Here is a 12,457-nt window from a genome sequence, read left to right as displayed (position 1 = left end):
TAAAGTCAATTTTTAAAATGTAAGTTTCATTTTTTTTTTTTCTTTCTCATTTTTTCCTCTGTTTGCCAGTTTACAGCTAGCCATGCTGACACATTTGGGAGCTGAGATATACTGTAACTAAATTTGATGTGAAGTGTTGGTGGCCTTCATAATGTAATTTATTCATGTTTCTGTAGATAGCATATGTTGCCTGTGCAATAATTTTTTATCATATCAGGACAGAACAGCTACTGTTCCAAATTGTGTTATACAAACCTAGATATACAGACAAATTTTTATTGTGCTTACTGTGGTGTAAATCAGTGGGCTCTGCTGAGCCCTGCTGGGGTAGGTGAGATTAGAATCAGTCTCGTGGTGTCTAATTTATTTCTGTTTTTTTTTTTTTTTTTTTTTTTTTTTTCTGACTTAATGTAATCTCCATTCTTGCTCCGTGGGGAGCAGCAGCCAGTTATCTTTGTAGTCTTGTCCAAAGCATGAACATATGTGAAACCCCTCGTTTTGGGCAGGAGTCTGCTGCTCTCAGGGATTTACTGCTGTTTACTGACCCTTTGAATGCTGAGAAGATGGCAGTGTATTTAGAAAGCTGCTGATTAGCTCTACTTGTGCTTCATTAAAAATCTCAGCATCTTTATTAGCTGTTATGGGAAGGTTCTTTGGACTTGCCCATTTCATGCCCTGACCTGTTCAGGACACGATTTTTACTGCGTTCTCCAGGAGCTGGAGAGCTGCCCCGCAATTCAGAGGAGTATTGTCTGCCCAGGGCTGGGCATGCTGGCTCTGATTCAGCACATGAAGCTGAGCATCTGAACAATTTCTTTGCTGGTATTGCATTTTGGGGTGCGAACAGTGTTGAAGTCAGTGTCACTTATTCCTTCTCTTTCCCTTGACAGAAAGTTGGTGACTTCATTTTTTGACCGTCATACATGGTAACTGCAATGCTGAAGACACCGGGGGAGCTGCTCCTCCTCAGCTCTTCTGTGTGAGGTGAGCATTGAAATGGGCAGAAAGATTACCTGCAGGATGCCTGAAGGCCCCCTTCTCTTTGAAGGACTTCTCTACTCTGTTTGCATTGGGGTAACGTCTTTCCTCTGAGGAATAAGTCTTCTGCATCTCAGTTCTGAAGGATGCTCAAGGTTTCAGAGCTTTGCTTCTGGCCTGTGTGGGATTCCACAGCCAGTGTTCTGAATCAGATGTGAAATGCTAAATTAACCTAGCAGATGTGAGAAATACAATAAGTCTGTTAACATTGCTTGAGTTGCGATATTTGGTCAACTTGATGGGTTTTCAGGCCTTACCGTTTGCCGTTCATCTGCAATGTAAGAATGAACTAACCCAGATAACAGATATAACATTGTATCCTCTGCCATAGTTAGTCAATATCTGATTGTATTTAATTGCATGAACTTATCGTGATAGAAACTGTTTCAAAGTAATTTAAATGCAGCTTGAAATTAAGTTTCACCATCTATTCAGTATGTACTATTTTCAGGTTTATCTCCAGTTTCTTATCAAGAACAATGCTGTGTATTATGTATTATGACAATGTTGCATTTCATAAGGTTAGGAATGTAATGGAATTTTCTGGGCTAAACTTCTAATAACTGATAATTTTAATGAAAATCACCAAGATTACGCAAGTGAAGACCAATCTTGAAGACAGGTGTTATCTCTGCTAACTCTAATACGGATATGGCATTTTTACCTGTAAAAGTAGGATTAAATACTAACATGCAGAAAATTTTTGAGAATTTAAATATAGTATAAATACAAAAGGTATTACACAAGAAAAATTTGATATATAAATTGACATGAGAGACTAGCTTTTGTTTAACATGGCAAGTACCATGTGCCAGCATTTTTTTTGAGAGATCAGAACTTTTTCCATTTGAATGTGGATGGATTCCAAATATCTTCAACCATGTAAAACAAACGACAAAAATAGCCCTGCATAAATAAGTGCCTAGTTAGTCTATTTGTAGGATGAGAGAAATAGTGATTTCAATTTCCATGTTGAATCAGGAGTTTCAATATTTGGTTTTGTTGTGCCTTTCTTATTCTCTCATGTTTTGGAGCTTTTCTGATGTATGTGAACAATTTCAATGTTCACTGAAGCAGGCATCGAGAGGTTGGGCTCCTGCTTTATGCAGGAGACCCTGATACTCTGCCACAGAAACATTCTTGCTTCCGACGTTGCGTGGTGATTATTTTAATGAGCTGTATGATATGAAAGTGCCCCAGCTATACTGGACTTGGTACATTCCTTTCTCACTTACCATGTGGCTCTGCTATGCATCTGAAATGGTGGAGAGCTTCATTAAAATCCCTTAGACAGAGAGACCTCTCCAGAGTAACCGGCTGTTGCTCTGGACCTCAAAGATCAGGATCGTAAATGCAAGTCCCAAACTCCAGAGAAATCCCTGAGTTATCTCTAGTTTTCCCTTCCAGGCTGGTTCATCACTAATGAGCAGTGCCTTGCTTCCCTGCCTTTCCTGGGGTATTTCTCGTGTTGCCTTTGTGTATCTTATATTCATGCATGGAATGGTTAGAAGACAAAAGAAGGGCCATTTATTTGCATTGGGAGGTTGTTAAAAGCTTTGTTAAGAACATTTAGTGACTTTTTTTTTTTTTTTTTTTTTTTTTTTTTTTTTTTTTTTTTAAATTTTGGTTAATTCTAGGACTGAAGAAGACCAGAAACGGAATTATCTGAATTATGCTTCTACAACAGAACTGGGTTTCTCCTCTTTGGGCATGGCAGAGCCTGGGGAAGTCCTTCCTTCTATTTGTTTTCTTAATGTTGCAAACAGCTGATTTGGAAGCCAGGAGAGGTCATCAGTTTGTCTGGAGAACAGGTAGGAAAGAGATATATCAGCTATCTACTAGATATTTCCTGAGGTTGAGAATGGAATGCTCTTCATTCTGTTTTAGCTCAGTGAGAAATTTAAAAAGCCTGATAATGTCTTCTATTCTATTTTTTTTTTTTTTTTTTAAACTAAAAAATGGGGATTTCATCTCTACTTCAAAATAGTAATTCATTGAGGTATGCACCAGAGTGACTCTAGAATATAACTCTGGATTCCTTAATGTTTTTAATCTAAGAGTAGAATTTTTGCTAGATACTGATAGCATCATTTGAATGTTGCTTCATTAGTATTCAATACTTTTCTTTGCTCCATTGAATGAAGAGGGTACACTGGTGTCTTTCAGAATAGACAGTCACAAGTCCATACTCTTGGTTCATCTATTCCTAACTAGTAATTTGTTGGTACGTGTAGTGAATTATCTTTATTCATCAGGCAGATTGCATACATGCAGTATTGGAATGTTCAAAACTGAGGCCATGCAATGTTTGCAAAGTTTTCTGAACACATGTTGACAATACTGCAATTGAGTTACAGGGAGGAGGTAAATGGTACAACATAAATACACAAAACCAAGCATGACACATTGGATGCTTATTTTGTAGCACAACACAACAGCAAATACTGTTCAATGAAATGGAAAGATTGGCAAATTCAAGTAAAAGAAAACACTCCATGAGAAATATGCAACTGAACTAGGGGTTTCATTGCCCAGGATACCTTTGAGATTTGGCCTTTTATGACTGAGCAACAGAGCAGTTAAACTTCATGGAAAAATGATTTTCCCCTTGTTACTCTTTAACCCAGCAGGCAGCTAAGCACAACACAGCCGTTCGCTCATTCCTGCCCTTCAGTGGGATAGGGGAGAGAACTGGGCTGGAGGGGGGGAAGGATTAAAAAGTCATGGGTTGAGATAGAAGCAGTTGTGGGACATCCCTTTGGGCAGCCTGGGTCAGCTGTCCTGGCTGTGTCCCCTCCCGGCCCCCGGGGCACCCCCAGCCCCTGGCTGGCAGGGCAGCACGAGGAGCTGAGTAGTCCTTGGCTCTAGCTGAGCCCTGCTCTGCAGCAGCTGAAACATTATGCTCATCCCAAATCCAAAGCATAGCGCCGCAGCAGCTTTTAGGAGGAAAACTAAGTCTATCCCAGCTGAAACCAGGGCACTTTATATATATATATATTTTCTTTTTAGAGAGGTTCGTCCTTTCTTGGAGCAGTTCTGTCTTCCTCCAGTTCACTGTTATAGATGTGATTTCTGAACAAGTTTTGAAAGCCAGAATTGTTAAGACAAATTATGCCCTTCAATGCAGTTCTACTTTTCTTAAGTTCCGAGGTGTATTGTGCCGTGGCAAACAAAGACTTTCTTTCTCCAGTTAAATTTGCATCTCTTTATATTAGTGAACAATTTGTTTCATTTTTTTATTTTGTTGAAAGCTAGTTTAAAAGTTAAATAAATCCCATACCAGAATGTTTAGTTCTAGTTTGAAATGAATGATATGTTTACCCCAAACACTTCTTCTGTTAATGAAACAGTGTTATATATGAAGCCCCTAAACTAACTCTGCAGCAGTAGTGAAGAATCAGCTTTTCTAAACTGTGAAACTATTTTTTACAGTTATTCTAGGTAATAACAAAACTGTCTGAGATTTTTCTCAACAGTTTGAACAGTTACTTGTTAGGGGAAGATCTTGGTAAAATGGAGCTAGGTGTCCTATAGTCAGGGCAGAAGAAATAATGGCATTATTTTGATAATGTTACTGTATGTGGTGCAAATTTCATTTCTGTGGCATCTGCGAGCATGCATAACAAAAGAAAAAGCAGTGACCTTGAAATTAATTTAAAAAATTGTAAATAGTCTGACATCAGAGTGGCATATGTGGCTTGGTTTTGTATGTTGTTCCTTTGTGATTAACAGTACCTAAAAAACAAACAAACAAACAAACAAAAAAACAACAATGAAGGTGTATTTTTCTTTCAAAAGATTGCAGAGATAAGTTTTGGGAAGATGGGGATAGTAACTTTAATGGAACAGGTGGACCCAGAGAGTTAAGGGGGTTAACACAACCTCTTGTGGCACGATATTAATAATAAAGCAACCTTGTGATTTACAGCATGGCCTAATGAGCTCTGTAGTACAGGCAACAGGAAAAAATCACCCTGTATTTTGAGGACTTGTGTGCCCAATTGAGAGGGGAAAAAGAAGTAAAAAGCACAGCACAAGGAACCTAAAATTAAGTAATTTTAATGTCAAAACTGAGCAGATCCGTTCTGATAAAAGGCAAACCTGCAGCTGCTTTTTTTTTTTTTTTTTTTTTTTTAATGAAAGGTTCTAATGAGCAATCCCTAATGAGAAAGGTGATGATCTGTTTTGTTTTTAAATCCTGAGTTGTCTTTTGCAAGCATGGCGAGTTACATGCTGTAGAGGAATTCAACACCTTATTGAAATGCCATGCTTTATAATTAAATAAAAGCATGTTGGTGAAAGCTTTGGCTTGAGGAATATGAATTTATACGTGCTATATTAAAAACAAAAACAAATAAAAAGGCAGTGCATCAGCACTGAAGCTCATAAAGCAGGCCTTTTTCTTCCCCAAATCCTTGGCTGTATCTAATAAAGGCTCATACATATTCATGCTTGGCTTGACGGACTTGTTATAGCAATTGTACCAAAATCACTGCATCTCCAAAAAACAAAAACAAAGACCCAGGCTCCGTCTTTCTAAAGTTCAAGAACTTGGCAGTGTGAGATAGTTTATACATATTCTTCTCTCTTGTGTTTTACTTGTTTGTGGCCTGCCTTAAAGCAATTTATTTTTAGTTCTTGTTTAAAGAGATGATATAGTAATATCTAAATATCTTTCCACTGTATCTTTTGGTTTCCAGACATTACTTGTCAGATACTTATTTTGTGACCACCAGCCTAACCATGAAAGCAATAATTATACCAATTAGATTACTCAGCAACCTTAAAGAGCTGAATAATTTTCCAACACTTGCTAACTAACAAAGCAGTTTTAGTGATATAATCTGGAGAAAATTTAATTGGATTTAAACCCTTGTAAATTAATATTGTTTAATGCAATACCTAATTAAAAATTTGCATATTTCACCACGTTAATTTTTATTCAACTCTTGAATGTTCCTAAAAATGCCTAGAATTGGTGTAATGTAAATATGTTTATGTCTTGGTGGTGAGTGAAGCTTTTAAAACTCTAAATGGAATATTGACATATATGTGAATCCACAATATGATTTTAGTTTTTTATTTTTTTTTAATTTTGAAGAAATCTATACAAATGAACTCTAAAATTTAAATTAAGTCTAAAATACTTGAAGTGCCTGACACTCAAGGAGCTGATAATTAGGATTACAAAATGCTGAAAATACAGCTAGTTGCAGAGATGCCTGCAGTTACTACATTGGCAAGTTGCAGGCTCACCATCACTAATGATGACTTCAGTTCCTCCATAAACTTACACATCAGTAACAGTGCATTTGTTATATTCCCTGAACTATGAACAGAAATGAAACGGATAAAGGCATATGCCATAGAAGTGGTTAATGGAGCTAAAGCAGTGACGTACCCTTTTAAATAAGGGGAACACTTGAAAATATGGTTTTGTAGGATGAAACTGTTTTGATTTTTAGGAAAAAGTTCTCTGATTTTGCTAAAATACTATTTAGCATGGAAATAATACTCTATATACTACAAAAGGGGGAAGAGGAATATTAGAAACCCAGATGTGGCATCCCAGTGATTTCCTCAGCAATAATTCTCTCCACAAAATGAATCACGGTGGGGATTTAGCCCAGCAGGGACATGCTCCCTGTTATGAATGGAAGAGCACTGATAGCGAGATACCAGCCTGGCAAATGAATATGTAATACAGCTGATCATAGCGGAGAGATTTTACCTGAGGAAGAAACCATTAATCTTTCGGTGATGTGGGCTTCTGCGAGATAGGTGTGGTGAGCTCTAAGTTGCATTGCCCCAGGTGAGCACAGGAAACTTTCTTTGCTTGAGAGTTATTACCCGTATTTGAAAGTTATTCCTAAAATAGGGCTAGCAAATGATTTTGATCATTAGACTTTCTTCTGAGACAATCTATAATGGAAAAGATGTGAAATGAACTTTTCAGAGAATGTTCTAATGTGGAGGAACCTTTGAACTACTAGTGAATGTGGGTGAACCAGTGAGGACCAAGATGAAAAAGATCTTTTCTTGTCTGTTCTCAGATAATGCTGCCATGAAATACCCTTTCCCAAGGTCTTAATTTCAGGAATGCCAAGCGCTGGCTTGGAAGTGTCTTTGACCTTGTGTGTTAAAAGACAAACTTATACCTACATGCAACAAACGTTAAAAGGAGCCCAGATCTTCAAAGGGTAATGGGTCTCCAAGCTACTGAAAAGATATTTGAAGATAGCACTGCAACAAATCCTACTTCTTTTCCAGTGGAAAAATTAAAGTGGAAATTTAGCCTCCATGCGACCAAATTTTGAATGATTCTAAACTTCTTCAGTATCCTAACAGTTTAGGACAGCAGTGGTTCTTTTTGTTTATGGGTTGCAGTCTTGTCATATCAACAATTTATAGGTTAAAAAAAAAAATAATTTATTAACTGCCATTCTAAAACTAGTCTGATTGTTGCCATAAACTGGACAGTTAAAAAGTTGCCCTATACTCATAAGCTTTCATAATTTTACCTTTAAACATTGTCCTCGGAATTGTATCGAATCTCAGATGAGATTTTTCCCATTGATGTTTTGCAATTTTAATTAGAAGTGTCTGGCTTAATACATCTCAGAATCACATAGATGCTGCTGGTTTTGAACACTTTGTAATGAAAGTTCAATTTGAAGTAGTTTAGTTTTTAATCTTGTAGTGTATTTTCATTAAATAGCCATTTAAAAAGTACTTTAAATATATAAAAATCAACACAATAATTTGAAAATAGTTCATTGGTCTAAAACACTTCATCGCAAAGAACGTACTTTAGTGGACATTATAAATTTTATTTCTGCAGAATGTTTTTGAATCAATGATATTTAGAACTTTAACAAAGTTGTTTTGCAAAATTTCACTTGCAGCAAAATTTAATATGCTGGCTGATCTCAGTCACTGATACTTAAGAAGATTTAAGGGTGGCCTCAAAGCTAATATTGTATTTCCATGAAATGGAGTGCAATATTTTCATATTGCTAAATATTTGGATTTATGTCCTCATTATTCCATACCCTTTCCTGTACACATTTTCATCTCTCTCCTCTATGCACATCTAAATTTTATTACATTCTGTTCTGCTGCTGCACCTTATGCTTATTTCAGTTCTTCCAGCATGGTGTCCTCATCTGGTATCGTTTCTTCAGCAGTTAAATCCAACTAGTCTTGGAGTTGTGGAGGCGCATCTTCTGGGCTTACTTTATTAAACCTTTGCAAAGATGGCACAAATATTTATGTGGGTGACACATTTCAGTATTGCTGGAGACATTGTGTCCTCAGGCAATAAATGCTGGTGAGTTTGTCAGGGAACTGGACATATGTACCCAAGAGGAGCCCAATTGCTTCTGAGGAGCCTCTCCTGCACTGGAAGCTCATCTTGGACAAGTGTGCCACAGCAGCCCACTGCATATTCACCTACTGTAGCTTCTGGGGGCACGGATGTGGGTCTGGATTTATCCTTAACCCCCAGGACTGGAAGCTCAGCGTATGTATGAGATGTGGCTGACGAACAGCCTGTTAGTGCAGGGAATGCACTGAGCATCAGTGATGTCTGAGCTGTTAAAGGGGAGTGGGAAGCATAGTTAGAGCAGTAGAGGTGCTTAAACTGGTGCCTTTCTTCCTAGCCTGTAAAACTTAGTGTGTTGTTATTAGCTCTAGTTTCCTGTAGGGACTCAGACACTAACAAAACGTTCTTCTTGGTGGCACTATTTAGCAAAAGAATCGCTTACCTCTGTAATTCTAGAAAAAATGTACTACTGCAAGCAATATGAGAAATGTGGAGCATCAGTCAAATTAAAAAGCCAAGCTAAGGAGGAATCTAAACTGAAACGTATGTTAAAAATAACATTTTCTATAGCTTTTCTCCAAGAGCATACTACTAGCTCCTCATCAGAAAGGAGCACAGTGCAGCAGCATGGCTGGTAGGCTGTGCTTGCTGAGTTCAGATGTAAGCTTTTACAGCATGTGCCTGGTAATTTTGTTATTGTTGGGCTCACAGAACTATTTCAATAGTTCTCTTACACGAAGACTATGTGCTTTAACAAATATCTTTGTCTAACCAAAATCAAATGTTCAGTAGGTGGTGGTTTAAACTAGATTACACAGGAGATTCACACTAATCTTTAAATGTCCCTCTTCCCTTCCTGAGAATAATAGTTTTTGAGAATAAGGTGTTTTTTCTTTTTTTTTTTCTTTTTTTTTTTTTTATTTGTTGGTATTGGGAAAAGTATAAGTTAGGCATCTTATCCTTTTCTTTACTGAGTAGTTACTATGGGAACAGAGCTGTGGGTCACAGGGGAAAATCTGCAAAAGTGGTTTCTTTTAAATTGTTCATTTAAAAGAAAAAGGATAGCTTATTATTGGAATTGTAGTACTTTTCATTCAACTTTGTTGGATTGTATTGTTGTACATATTTCACTCACAAAAGAAGCACAGTGAGTGGCAAGAAAAACAGATGGGGATGTTTTTGTACTTCTTCCTTGGGGTTAATATTTTTTTAATTGAATGCAGCTGTTGGAAAGATTTCTGTTGTTACATATAGATGGAACATTAAAAATGGATGCTCAAGTTTTCAGCCTGCTTCAGTGGGGTACTAGATTTAATTATTCTGCTGCCCTTTTTCAGAACCCCATGGTGTTTTTTAAATTATTATTATTATTTATTTTGAATAATTATATCTTGAGCCAGAATAAGAGCTTCATGATTTCAGTATATAAGGATAATCACTTCCTCATTTAGCTATTACCTAGAGCAGAAGTATTGTGGGTGAACATGCACAAAATTGTACTACAAAACTCTAAGGTCTCTACTAGAGATCCCTAAGTAGATAATACAGCTGAGTATTTCTAGGGCCACAAGTTTTAGGTAGTCTACCCCCTATATTTTTTTTTTCCTGATACGTATGGGAATAGTCCTGCTGTCATCAATATTGTCTTTTTTTTTTTTTTTTTCCCAATTCTTCTCTCTTTGAAAAATGTGAGTAGCATAAGCCAGGAAAATGAAATGGAGAAGTTAGAATGGTTGAGGGATATCTCATGGTAATCCAGACTATTGACATAGGGCTCGCATGGCTTATTTTAATCACCTTCAGCTGGTTGATAGATATGATGAAATGCCTGCTTAATAGAATCTCAAATATATTGGCTTCAGCTTGTGCAGAAAATGTCCGATGAGATCAGTAGGAGCATGGTGTGTGAGTCCAGAGGCAGTATCTGGTCCTTACTGTTGATTACCCTGTCTGGTGTCTACCACTTTGTAGACTTCTACAGTTTCTTCTTCTAGAGACCTTTTAAAGTTTATGGTTAACTGCATCTCCACGTCATTTTTGAGTATAACAGTGATTTAGGATTATGGAGCTAAATTTGGAAAAGCACGTTAAAACCTCATTATAGTAGTTCTAAATATATTGGTTGTGTGTGCTGGGGGATACATTGTAGGCAGTTGCTGTAGTATATCCTGCTTTTGTGTGCGTGTCCTGGAAGGCTAGCCATGAAAAATCACTTTTCAAATTAGAACTTAATAAAAACTTTCCTGCTCTGAACACTAAGCCCTACTCCCCGTGCGATTAGTGGTTTCATTTCTTTCTCAGCAGTTGGGTAATGATTATGGCTCCAGATGCTGCAGGAGTGATAAAGAGATTGATTAATTTCACTTGAAAGGGCATATGTTCAAAGAGGAGCCAGTCGAACGCCTTGAACGCCAAGCCCACGTTGCTGCTGCTTGCACGACTTGGTACCCAGCTGTTCCCGATGAAAGTACCAGTAAACCTATGTTATTTATCTAGCCAGTATATTTACTGCTTGGTTTTGCCCACTCAGTGATGTATTTTTTTTCTTGTGTTCCACAGTCTCTTGCTTTAAAAGCTTTTTGTGTCTCTCTATAAAGCAGAGCCATAAAACTTCTAGTGGAAGACTGAGAAGGGGCTGATGTCAGCACAGCACACAACAGCACACAAGTTCAGCGTTGTGCTTATCCATTCGACAGAATGAAATGGTAATGAAACGAATCATTTTCCCTGGCATAATCAACAGCAAGTTTAAAAAATCTTCCAAAATCTTATTTGTAATAATAGCTCACACCATAAGACTTTCTGAATAATCCTGACATTTAAAGAATTAAATTTTCACTCTTATTTTTTTTTTAAATTAACATGTAAGGTAGATACTTCAGTAAGTCTTTATTGGGTCTTTATTGACCTATGGAATAGGTCAATGCAAGCATAAAATATGGCTGATGGTGCTAGCCATGTGATTAAATACAGGGCCACAGGATATCTGATATTTCTTGTGTTATCATTTGAACTTTTTCACTGATTTATGTCCTTTGGGGTTTATTCTGTCACCCGAGATCCTAAGACCTTCAAATATCAATAGTTTAAAAATAACCTCCGATGTGTGAAGCATGTTTTACTTTTCTACAGTGTGACATTTATAACCATAAACTTCACAAGTTTGAAGCTGTGGAAGGCAAAAATAAACTCTGTATATCTTTAAGATCTTTTGACCCATTAGTTAAATTGCTTTATACCACCCAGTTGCTTTTAAGCAGAATAAGCACTTGTTTCTAGCCATTGAAAATCTTATCAAGCTACATAGCTTCAAGGTGCAGTAAAAATGAGTTAAAATGAAATGTTTGCAGCTCTGTGTTAAATGTCTACATGGTATGAGAAGAATATGCAACTTGAACTTAAAATATTTTTGGTTCAGCTAATCTAGCACATCTGCTTTTTAGCTGGTATTAAGTACTTTGTAGCTCAAGTATAATAGTATCTTAGCATAAATCATTGTGAATGTAGAAAATCTTGATTTTGCAGACACATATTCCTAAATTCAGCTTTATTCTCTGCTGACAGGGAGCTCACAGGGTGTAAAGTTGTATCTGTGCCAAACAGGTAGCTGATGTATTTGTTTTAAAGTTGTAGTAGTCTGATAGCAAGGGTTTATCTAAAGTTTAACTCTTACTGATCACGCTTTCCTGTTAAGGAAGTATAAACCCTCCTTCTGCATTCCTCTGCAAGGTGTTAAGGAAACCTTACTTTTAGAATTTGCTCCAAAAATGAAATAGTGAAGGGGGGGAAAAAAAAAAAAAGAAGAAAAAGCTAAGTATATCCTTGTACACATAGCACTGAAATGAAAGTTACAGGGCACGTCTGAGTGTTAAGTGTATTGCTTATGTGTTAGTGCCTACGTGTGTGTATATTTAAGCATTATTTTTTGTGTGTATTTATAGGCCCACTGTGTATAATCGTGTTGCCATATAAGCAAGGACACTGTTATAGAGGCAGAAATAGAAACTTAGCTGCAGTGTTTTGAAAAGACTGAAGGAGGATGAAATGAGAGACAGGGAAGTCAACGTAAATGATGACAGTAATGTTATTGTGCCC

General features: G+C 37.0%; 1 protein-coding gene across 1 annotated transcript in view; it reads left to right on the top strand.

Moving 5' to 3' along the window:
• The window catches only part of THSD7B (thrombospondin type 1 domain containing 7B), a 316,331-nt gene that overhangs the window by 53,210 nt on the left and 250,664 nt on the right, over positions 1 to 12,457 (top strand). The window contains exons 2-3 of the mRNA XM_032190608.1: positions 891 to 984; positions 2,676 to 2,849. Of these exons, the coding sequence (XP_032046499.1) occupies positions 2,711 to 2,849 (139 nt within the window). The 5' untranslated portion in view covers positions 891 to 984; positions 2,676 to 2,710. The remainder of the gene's footprint in view (positions 1 to 890; positions 985 to 2,675; positions 2,850 to 12,457) is intronic.

The sequence above is a fragment of the Aythya fuligula genome, chromosome 6 (genome assembly GCF_009819795.1).
Source record: "Aythya fuligula isolate bAytFul2 chromosome 6, bAytFul2.pri, whole genome shotgun sequence".
Taxonomy (NCBI): domain Eukaryota; kingdom Metazoa; phylum Chordata; class Aves; order Anseriformes; family Anatidae; genus Aythya; species Aythya fuligula.
The sequence above is the reverse complement of the archived record's forward strand: the minus strand, read 5'-3'. Positions and strand labels throughout refer to the sequence as shown.